Source organism: Homarus americanus, unplaced genomic scaffold, assembly GCF_018991925.1.
Source record: "Homarus americanus isolate GMGI-L3 unplaced genomic scaffold, GMGI_Hamer_2.0 scaffold34427, whole genome shotgun sequence".
NCBI lineage: Eukaryota > Metazoa > Arthropoda > Malacostraca > Decapoda > Nephropidae > Homarus > Homarus americanus.
In genome coordinates this window covers 348,931-361,499 of record NW_024739858.1, presented here as the reverse complement: position 1 = coordinate 361,499, position 12,569 = coordinate 348,931, and the positions used below count along the sequence as shown (strand labels likewise).

Below are 12,569 nucleotides of genomic sequence, written 5' to 3'. Positions count from 1 at the left end.
GGTTACATGACATGCACTGAAATATGGTTGGGATGAAACACGTAAATCTAGTTATAAAAGAATAATTGTGATAAGTTAGTTTGTCTGAGTTGATGGATATTTTGGTAAACAGAATGTACTTGTTTGTCTTGTTTGTCGTGTATGTCAGACTTCGTTGGTGTATTAAGAAACAGGTGGAGGGGAGTGGGGGGGGGAGTTAATCAATGGCTTTTACTATTATTGTTTGATATATCCGAACGTGATAATAATTTCTCATTGAATTAAAATATCTTCCTGAATTTTTTTTTTACGTTTATATTAAAGAATTATTAAACTCAAAAGAAGAAACTCGTGATAATATATATATATGGTGAAGTATTGATAAGAGGCGATAAGAACAAGATAAGCTTGGAACCTGTACGTACTTGCCGCTGAAGATAAGGTTCATGGTGTTGTAGGAGTGATAACCGATAGACCAGGTGAAGAGAATTAATGTACAGATCATCAGGTAAGGAGGGTAAGAGATCCAGCTCATCTCCTGACGGGGGCCGGGAAACACTTCAGTCTCCTCCTCCTCTCTCCACCCTTTGCTCTCCCAGTCTACTCGAGGTCTTCCGTCATCTTCTTTTACTTTGGGGTTTTTAGTTTCTCTCAAAGGCCAATATCCGCTGATTCTTGCCATCCTCAACAACCACCGTAAGTCACTGTGGGTATAATAATTCTTTAGACAGACGAACAGACATAAAAAGACACAGACAGACAGACAGACAGACAGACAGACAGACAAGCCTGTTTTGTTGGTATCATATTAATAAGGCTTTCAATTCCCCAGTTTGGTCCCTTACTCTACGTATATCATGGATAATCAAGCCAGTATCAACACCCAAATTCCTACGTAAATAAACACTGAATTACGAGGGAGTAGTTGTTTACTTAATAACTCATCGATATGTTTTTGTTTAAGTTCGATACGCTGTTTGAGGACGACGTGGAAACTAAAGCCACCTTGATAACTGTGCCGTCCAATGACTTGTTATAGTATTTGGTTGGATGTGGCCTCTCGTGATGATGGGAGAGTTGCGTGTGTTATTAGTTTAGATTATGTATAAGGGGTCTTGTGAGAGAGGGTAGGGTAAACGTATAGGGGTCCTGTGAGAGAAGGTAGTGCTAGGGAGGGGAGGTAGCCGGCCCGGTGGCGTCTGGTGTCTGCTCGTAGGTGGTGTCTGGTGTTTGCTAGTAATGAGTTAGATTGATTTTTTAGGAGGAGTTTGTTATGTGCCGTGACTTCTGCGTAGTGTTTACAATAGCCTGGTTAGGTTAGGTCAGGTTAGGTTAGGGTTTTGGTGAAAGAAAAACCCACATATATCGTATTTGTTGTTTGTACATAACTCCAATCGATCATAGTGTGGCTTTTGTGGTGAGTGGTAGAAGGAAGAATCATCGTTGGTCTTGTTGTAGGTGTTGACGATGCCACAGGTTGAATTAGTCGAAGATGGTGACTGAATTCACATTTTTTTTTTAAGAGACAGTTTTTAGGATATTTGTATCGCGCAATTCTGGAAAATAGTACAAATGCAATCTCTTGTCTGTCTGTCTGTCTGTCTGTCTGTCTGTCTGTCTGTCTGTCTGTCTGTCTGTGTGTTTCCTGCCTATACACGGACAGTTACGAGGGTTAGATTAGTTTGTTTTTACTTGGCATGAATGTGAAGTAAACTAACGTACGGAATTAAAGTGTTCGGCTCTTCTACATTAGCTTCCGGGGTGATGTAGTTATTCTTGTTTATTTTATTGTCTTGAGGGAATGATGACGTCAGTACTGTAGTGTTTGTTAGTATGATGACGTCAGCACTGTAGTTATTGTTAGTATGGCGTATGATGACGTCAGTACTGTAGTGTTTGTTAGTATGATGACGTCAGCACTGTAGTTATTGTTAGTATGGTGTATGATGACGTCAGTACTGTAGTGTTTGTTAGTATGATGACGTCAGCACTGTTGTTATTGTTAGTATGGTGTATGATGACGTCAGTACTGTAGTGTTTGTTAGTATGATGACGTCAGCACTGTAGTTATTGTTAGTATGGTGTATGATGACGTCATTACTGTAGTGTTTGTTAGTATGATGACGTCAGCACTGTAGTTATTGTTAGTATGGTGTATGATGACGTCAGTACTGTAGTGTTTGTTAGTATGATGACGTCAGCACTGTAGTTATTGTTAGTATGGTGACGTCAGTACTGTAGTGTTTGTTAGTATGATGACGTCAGCACTGTAGTTATTGTTAGTATGGTGACGTCAGTACTGTAGTGTTTGTTAGTATGATGACGTCAGCACTGTAGTTATTGTTAGTATGGTGACGTCAGTACTGTAGTGTTTGTTAGTATGATGACGTCAGTACTGTAGTTATGTTATATGTGTATGATGACGTCAGTACTGTAGTGTTTGTTAGTATGATGACGTCAGCACTGTAGTTATTGTTAGTATGGGATGACGTCAGTACTGTAGTGTTTGTTAGAGATGACGTCAGCACTGTAGTTATTGTTATTTATGACTCATACTTAGTTGTTAGTATGACTGTAACGGTGTTTACGTATGTGACGTCAGCTGTGTGTTACCACCAAAGACGTCACACGTATTTTGTGACGGCTGTAGTGTTTGTTAGTATGATGACGTCAGCACTGTAGTTATTGTTAGTATGGTGACGTCAGTACTGTAGTGTTTGCTGGTCATGGTGTATAATAACATCACTCATGTCACAAGTTTAATAAAATACTGAGGAGTGTACAGAAGGGAGGGTCGTTAATCTGGCGTCCAAGAGCAGCGACCTCTTGTTGTCTCTGTTAATATTTACTCGCCTTCTACGCGGTCGTCTCATTATTACTCGTATATACATAACACAGTACTCTTTCTTCCTTCACCCCCTTCCTCCTTTCCTCCTCCTCCTTCCTCCTTCCTCCTCCTTTTCCTTCCTCCTTCCTCCACCTCCTCTTCCATCACTGAAGAATTAGGGGAGTACTACAAGGGCTTCATCCGTCACCTCTTCTTTCTCCCGTGACAGTTCTTGTTAATACAGTAATTCTATCGTTTGTTACCAGAGGGAAATAAATCTACTGAATAATTATATATCATTAGGTTATGAGAATAGTTTGCGTTTCATTAATTTCTTATTGAATTTGACAGTATTTCAGCACAATGATCACTAGGCAGTCTATGATTATGGTACAGCCACTCGAAAAACTCTGTACTTGGGGTGATTGATGAGTTTCAGAATGAACACTGTGACTCCTGTTGTCTCGGTAGGGTTGTCAAAATCCTTCGTCCGTTGTGTCATTTTGTCTCGACACTATTTTGTATATAAATTTTTTTGAGTGTGTGTACGTCTTTGATACACCGGCTTTCTCAGTTTCAAGACGGTGAGACATCTATGCATGTGATCACTTAAGAGGCGAAGTTTCTTTTTAATACTAGTTGCTGAAGATCGCACTGTAGGGTCACCGTATGCCACCTACACCTGTATAAGCTAACCAAATCTTATGAAACTAAGATCAATATCCCAGCACGCTCTCAACACCCCCCCGTGACAGGTACTGTTTGGTCATTAAAAGAACTTCCTAATAGAAAGTGGCTCCTTACAGCTGGTGGCTCCTTGATATGAAAGGTGTTGTTGTATGTATGAAGGCTATCCATATAACGTTTGGTTGAACACGTAAATAAGAGTATCCAGGAATTTGGTCGTTAGCTGTGTGAGAAGAGAATGGCGGGATGTAGGCCGGGTCAGTCAGGAAAAACACTCCCAGAATCGCTTAAAAACACCTACAGACACGGACATAACACACTATTCCACAAGATCATTCTAAGATCCAATAAATCTTTAACCATTCTTTTCACACATTCCATCTTCACTCTCTGTGTGTGAAGCCGACAACCAAATTACATTACACCGTATATACCTCTACCGTGTTAAAGGATTACTTCAGTGTATCATTCTTCTTCCCATTTGATTTATTACGAGTGAATAAAAGACGAAAAGTAGCCAAGGAACACAAAGTCATAACATCATTTATTAATATGATCAAGAGTGTGTGTGTGTGGGTCGATGAGGGAGCGTGAGTGGTCGTGTCGTGTTGTTGCCGACGATGCAATATTTCAGTAAGAGTTATAGCTGTCAAACGATAAAGGTGTTTACGGCATTATGTAGTGCAGGGTAATAGTTTAGGTAACGTGACGCGTCTTCTGTAGCAATGTTCCACTGCATTAGCGAAGAGTAAACACACACCTTAATCCAACCCAACCCACCCAACCCACCCCACCCCACCCGCCCGCCCACCCCACCCCACCCACCCCACCCCACCCCACCCACCCCACCCCACCCACCCAACCCAACCCAACCCCAACCCAACCCCCATATTTTATAGGCATATGCTAGATAATCTTGATCAAGTTATTATCAGTGGATGCAGCTAGAACATAAGGTAGAGTTGACCCGTGGACAAGAAACTCACTATAATCAGACAATTCACTTTTGGCGTTACCAGTGTATTGATATATATAGTGTATACCATATAGTGAAGAATTCATCATAAGGTCTCATATCTATACCGTGGACTGGGTATGATTTTGTTAAGTCTTATATAGGTGGTTTATTCATCACTTGTTACTGGGACTATAAGACTTCGTTCATTCTTATCTCATCATTCATCGCTTGTTACTGGAAATGTTGTGTAGATAAAAGACTCCTGGTATTCTTATCAGTACATCGCGTCGTTTAAGTCGGAGTGTGATAGAAGCAAATAAAGACCTCACTTCCTGGCATACAACTCTTGGGTGCCTGTTCTATTATGGACTCTTCGGTAAGATAGGAAGCCAGCGACATCACACCAGCTGTAATCTCTGACTGTATCACTGTTGGGCTGTAATGTATGTCGACTGTAATTATACATCATCTTAGTTATATTTACTGAAGTGTAATAGTTTTGCTTAAAGGAAAATGGTTTATTTTGGCACTGCTCTTGATTCTTGTTTTGATAAAGTTCTTATTGTTGTTTTGTGAATTCACTGTTTCCGTTCTTTCATCATCTTCAACACTTACGTCACTGCATTATCTTTAACCCATCACTGCTAACTATGCCACACATAGTACACTGAACTATCCTCTCGTCAGACTGGTATACTAACCAGACACATTTAATAAACTTCAAAATAATGGCGCCTGTATTCTTGCAGTAATGATGAAAACTTTTCTCACACCCCTATACACACTCATCACACCCCTATACACACTCATCACACCCCTATACACACTATCACACCCCTATACACACTCATCACACCCCTATACACACTATCACACCTCCTATACACACCATCACACCTATACACACTCATCACACCCCTATACACACTCATCACACCTATACACACTCATCACACCCCTATACACACTCACACTACACACTATCACACCCCTATACACACTCATCACACCCCCTATACACAACTCATCACACCCCTATACACACACTCATCACACCCCTATACACACCATCACACCCCCATACACTCATCAGACCCCTATACACCTCATCACACCCCTATACACACTCATCACACCAAAACACACTCATCACACCCTATACACACCATCACACCCCTATACACACTCATCACACCTATACACCTCATCACACCCCCTATACACACTCATCACACCCCTATACACACATCACCCCTATACCTCATCACACCCCTATACACACTCATCACACCCCCACACACCATCACCCTATACACACCATCACCCCTATACACACTCATCACCTATACACACTCATCACACCCCTATACACACTCATCACCATCACACCTCATCACACCTATACACACTCATCACACCTATACACACACTCACACCCCTATACCACTCACACCCCTATACACACTCATCACACCCTATACACACTCATCACACCCCTATACACACTCATCACACCTATACACTCATCACACCCCTATACACACTCATCACACCCCTATACACACTCATCACACCCTATACACACTCATCACACCCCCTATACACACCTCATACACCCCTATACACACCTCATCACACCCCTATACACACTCATCACACCTATACACACTCATCACACCCCTATACACACTCATCACACCCCTATACACACTCATCACACCCCCTATACACACTCATCACACCTATACACCTATCACACCCCCTATACACACTCATCACACCCCTATACACACATCACCTATACACGCTCATCACACCTATACACACTCATCACACCCCTATACACACTCATCACACCCTATACACACTCATCACACCCCTATACACACACACCCCCTATACACACTCATCACACCCCTATACACACTCATCACCCCATACACTCACACCCTATACACCTCATCACACCTACACACTCACACACCCATACACCTCATCACACCCTATACACACTCATCACACCCCTATACACACTCATCACACCCCCTATACACACTCATCACACCCCTATACACACTCATCACACCCCTATACACACTCATCACACCCCTATACACACTCATCACACCTCCTATACACACTCATCACACCCCACCATACCTTTCAATGCGGGAGGATGGTGCCGGGGGAGCCATAGTAGCGTCTGGGTGAGGCGGCGGATATAATGGTCCGGTAAGGTAGTGACGCACGCACACCTCCATCCGGCCGCGCTGCCCAGTATTGCTCCCCTCCTCTCCTGACACTTGATTTTCCTCTCTGTTGATGTTTGAACATAGTGTATAATAGTGGATGCACCTCGTGTGACTAGGATGGCCTATGTAAGGGCCACCTAGGCGTGAATTTGTTTAAGGTGTAGAAGCTGTCGCCAACACTACAACCACACCCTAAGTTAACGAGCTGCATGACCCAGTGGCAATGAATAGTGCGAGAAGACCGGACAACTCACCAACTGCACTAGCTAACCATTACCCCGGAATACGATCCACAAATCGATTTACATCCATGTTCCCAATTACTGCTGGGTAGACAGAGTCAAATGGCGTAAAGAAACTTGCCCATAAATTCACCCTGCCCGAGGATCTAACCGGGGCCCGTTCGCTTATGAAGCGAGCATGCTAACCATTACACCACCACATTCACATACACAAATTAATACCATAACCCCGCCCCCACACACGCCCAATAACGTGGGGGGTGTGTATTCTTTTGTTATATAAGAGGCCATAACCAACGTTTATTTAGTTTATTTATTACAGTACAGTATACAGTATACATTTCTTTAGCGATGACGACACGCGAACCGCACCACCGTCAGGAGTGTTGACGCCATCATAGTAAGTGTCAACACTACGCGGTCGCTATTGTTTTATTACTCAGTCACTGGAAAATGGATCCTCATTACGGTGAATAGCTTACTGTTGTAGAGTTGTATAATGAAAAATGTAACGCAGTTGGTCTAATATATTGATCACTTAAGCTTGTAGGAGGTAGCTGGGGAACTGTCCATAGGCAGAGTTTGGTCACATCTACTCTGACTCATCTAACACGTCGGCATCTCCACCAGGAAAAAAAGACTGACGAAGTTTTGCAAAGTTCTGGAGGCACATAAGTTATTTAAGTTAATGACAATCGTATTTCAAATAATGTAACTTATAAATGCCATAATTTGTATTAAATAGGTCCATTAAGTATAAGCCACATCCTCAAGTTCCTTTGCAAAAACTGAAAACAAATAAATTAAAAAAGCTATAAAAATAATATGGTTTCGGAAAATAAGAGAGGAACACGTTATAGATCCGCTGCACTGATGAAACAACGAATGTGTGACAGTATGTATTGATTCCACTGCCCTGCATAGTTTTTGAGGTTTGTGTATCATTGCTTTTCTGGGTGTATTTTGCATGCTGATCTCAAAAATGTTATCCATTTTGCTCAATTAGGTCAAAATTTTGTGCTATAGCATTTTAAGCGGAGATTCAGGTAAAATATTGGCATTTTTCGCTCAAAATGGGGTCCTCATATTCGTTCATAAAAAATCATCCGCAAAAAGATTTTGTCAGTTTTAATGCCCTTACGATGCATTTAAATTCACCACGTGCTCGCCGGCCATTTAAATGTCCGCCGTGACGCAGAGGAAAAGAGATATGTCCGTGTTTTTTACATATTTCTCACAATTAAATTTCTTTTTCATCTGGTGGTACATGTCATGTTTCCTCTGTCTGTGGGATAATCGAGCAGACAAGCAGCACACATGCAACGTGACTGGCCTGCAAGAAGTGGACTTACTCCAGGTTCTCACAATGTTGTTGCCCATGCTCTGGTGAATCCGCAGAACATTCTTCTTCCGCCACTGCACATCAAGCTCGGATCTGTTCAAAAACTTTGTAAAGGCACTGGACAAAAAGCCAGGCTTTCAATTTTCTGAAAAAAATTTCAAAAGTCAGTGAGGCAAAACTGAATGCAGGAATTTTGATGGCCCTCAGATCAGAGAGCTTTTCAAAGATCCCAAGTTTGATTGCAGCATGGATGTAAATGAGAAGAAAGCCTGGCATGCCTTTAAGTCTATTGTCTCCAATTTTCTTGGCAACTACAGAAGTCCAGAGTATGAACGAGTTGTTGAGGACCTATTTGAGCTACAAAGTTCTTGGTGCACGATGTCCATCAAGATGCACTTCCTCAGCTCCCACTTGACTACTTTCCAGAGAACTGTGATGATGAGCGAGGAACAAGGAGAACGCTTCCATCAAGATATCCGTGTAATGGAGGAGCGGTACCAGGGTCGCTGGGATATCAACATGCTCGCTGACTACTGTTGGTGTCTGAAACGGGAGCCCAGACACCAACCACCAAAGAAATTCTTCTGCACAGCCATTATGCATGTCTAACTGTAAGGCATCTATGTAGTTGACATATTTTGGTCCTATGTGTTGTGGTTACATTTCTTATGATATTTTGCATAAAAATTTTGACATCATATTTAAGAATTTCGATTTTTTCCTAATTCCCATAGCATAAAAATCTGACCTGATTGGGCAAAATGAATGGCATTTTTGGAATCAGCACACAAAATACATAAAGAATCAACTAAGAAACCCCGCACCTCATGAATTTTTTTTCAAATGCAGCCCAGTGTTTCTTGATACTCCCGTTATGGCGGTGTGTACCTCCTGATGTGGAAGATTCAGTTGTATTTTCATAGTAAGATAACATACAGAATGCAGCCTGGACATGCATTTAAGACCTCCACTTGTTAATATAAATCATGGTTGTACAGATGGCTTATATGGGAGGGGTTAACTGGACAGCAAGTTGTTGATTTTTTTAGAATCCGTGAAAACTCCAAATGTTTGATTATCCCGCCAAGGATCTTCAAACTTGACCCCTTAATACCTCCCAGGCTTCACGGTGCTGTCTCAATATTGTGGAGAATTGTATCATGTGGTTCATGTTATAGCTCATGATATAATAGGTGCAATAATAATGATAAACACTCCGGAGTCTCAGTGCAACAGTCACCTACTCCAGAAGAAAGTTATCTCGGTTGTGTAGTTTAAAGCCGAAACTCCACGAAGCTGTTCTTTTTGGTCACATTATCGTGTAGTGACTTTAAGTTTTGTGTTCTACGGAGAGACACTGTGGGGTTCAGCAGAGGGCAGGACCTTGTGATACTTATACGATGAGAGAATATATAGTTTATTTCTTATCGCTTATCCTCGATCCTGTTTAAGAAGGGTAAAACAATTGTATGACTCTGCACAAGTTTATTTACAAAGTACAAGGGGAAAAATCTGATTACATTATTAAGAGGAACATAATTAACGTAATGTATTAACACCACGATATATCTCTTCATAGCTTGTCCTGGTAGAAAAATATATTTGTATAAAGTCTCTAAGTGAGGATAAGCTACTTGTGGTAGCCCCCGTCGACGTGGCCAACAGCTGCATGGTGGGGGACGCCCTCGTAGGTGACGGTGGGGTGGTAGCCGTACTCGTCAGCGTAGTAAGTGACGGTCTGGATGCGACCGTCGGGCAGGTTCACGTATTTGCCTTCGGTCCTGTAGCCGTCGCGAGATTCCATGTGACCGAAGTTGGTGCCGGCGTAGTCGTCGTGGACCCCGTAGGCGTAGTCGTAGTGAGGTGATGCCTGTAGTGTGATAGTGTTAACACGGGTCTTAAGTATATGTTGGCGCCATCACTAAATAAACTCAGTAATGACACAAGAGCCATAAAACACTGTTGTTTGTGTTATGAGAAGAACATTTAACATAATGGTGAAAACTGTCAGGTGAAAAACACGTCAAGTGTCTTGTTATTTATGAGGCAAAACTTATGATCTCTCCGTCAACTTACGTAAGTGTCATGGTGCACTGCGCCTCCATGATGAACTGCGCCCCCGTGAACTGCGCCTCCGTGGATGACAGATCCTCCGTGGTGGACTGCGCCCCCGTGGAGGCCTCCGCCCCCGTGAACTACGCCACCGTGGAGGCCTCCCGCCCCGTGAAGGCCTCCGCCCCCCGTGGAAGCCTCCGCCCCCGTGTTTCACGCCTCCGTGATGAACTGCACCCCGTGAACTGCGCCTCCGTGGATGACAGATCCTCCGTGGAGGCCTCCGCCCCGTGGTGACTTCCGCCCCCGTGGTGACTTCCGCCCCGTGTATGACGGAGGTGTCGCCGTGGACGAGAGCCGCAAGGCTTACAAAGAGCGTCAGCTGATGTAAGGAAGGAAACATTTATTAGTACAACGACAAGAGAAAAACACACTCTTCCTCCAGGAGGCAGAGTGTTGTGTTACCTGTGGTGGTGTGGCCGTGGGTGGTCACTGCATTGTCAACAAATATATTATGAAGTCCTATAATAGACAGGGTAATTTCCAAAACTTGTATACAGATGTTGAAATTTCCTGTTTTTCGAATGTGGTTGATTAGTTTAGAGAGCAGCGGGGGGCTTCTCTGATTGAAAAAAATCGTCTGGCGTTACCCAGAATAAAATACTTAAGTGTTGAGCTGCCCTCTAAAGGGTTAAAGCATGTTAGTGATATATGTAGACAATGAAATATTCGTTAACAGGTCATAACAATTAGTACATCTGGTGTGAAGTGAACCAGGAACACGAGCTGGACATCATGAAGCATTGTATAGCACCAACTACGCGTCACAGTGTGCAATAAGCTCAACATTAGGATCGGAAGCACAAGTAGCTAATCTTACCAGTGACGTCTAATTGTTTGATGGCCTTTGGAGTAAAATTATCACTACTGTTAATAAAGGTGACCTGGTAATATCACAATCACAGTGACTCCGTGCTGGGAGGTACGAGGCACAATGTTAACTGTAGCACAAAATGAGGTTAAATTCACTGACATCGGAGATCTTCAACGACGGTAGTCAAAATAGACGTCGTACCTTAAGTGCAGTCATGGTGTTGGCTGGTGATGGTGTGTGGTGCTGGAGGCTGCCACCCACCATGTTATATACAGCCTCCGCCATGGTCACAGCAACACCGCCCACCATCTCCTCTACTACCGCCACCACCATGCCACGCCCCAACTCCTTCACTACCACCACCATGCCACACCTCCGTGAGAATTTCCGTTACAGGAGAATGGTAAAATAGGCTTGTCATCTGATATTCATTCCTTTGTCGCTGGCACTGGATAACTATTAAAATATTTCCCTTTAGAATATTTGGTAATTAGAATACATTATGGTGATAATAAACATAGTCGTCCTGAAGTTACTAGATCCACCATACACAGTACCATCATCATGTGACCAGTTTTCAGTTAAGAAGATTTAAGTAGAATGAGTTAATATGTAGAGAGAGAGTCATTGAGGGTGATGGACGTCCACTGGCTGACATGCTGATAATGGCCCCTAAGTCGTGGCCCTCAGCTGTGGCCCCCAGTTGTGTGGCCCCTATATGGTGGCCGACCTGAGAGTTCTATTCTTCAGCTGGACCTGGACATTGTAACAGCTGTCTGTCATCCTTTGGCCAGAAACAAAATCCCTCCCTCTAACCATGGCAGCTGAAGCACCTAAAAGCGGACAACATTGTGTAGTGCAGAAACTCACTTTGTGTTCTGTGCTCAAAGACCTTAGCTATTGAATCCATTTGATACAATATAACAACGACTCCAAAAAGATAACATTCTCTTGAAACCTCTTATTTGGCACCTTCCATGATGTAATTCACTCGTGTAATTAGTGAAGTTAAGGGGTGTGTTATGTAGTTACCTGGAGGACGATGGAGCAAGTCTCTACCTCACTGAAGGAACTAATGACACCAGCTATGACATGATCACAACACTATTTTGACTAAGCATGTTATCTTATTTTGTATATTATCAGTATTATATATATTGTTTTATGTATATAACTGTTATTTTATATTATTCATATCCATATTGTTTTATTAATTTATTATTATTGTTATTTCTGTAATATTTATTGTTGTATTTATCTTTAATATTTGTTATATATATTGATTATTGATAATTTTTACTTTTATCATCTTAATATTAGAATGTTATATGCATAAACAAATCACAGGCATTAAAA

General features: G+C 42.3%; 1 protein-coding gene across 1 annotated transcript; it reads right to left on the bottom strand.

The window, feature by feature from the left end:
- Positions 1-9,757: 9,757 nt before the first annotated feature.
- Positions 9,758-10,549, bottom strand: LOC121875005 (pro-resilin-like; the record flags this gene model as incomplete). The annotated part of the gene is made up of 2 exons (XM_042379361.1): positions 9,758-10,157; positions 10,364-10,549. Coding segments are annotated over 2 exons (426 nt in total), but the record flags the coding sequence as incomplete, so codon positions are not given.
- Between the last annotated feature and the right edge of the window lie 2,020 nt (positions 10,550-12,569).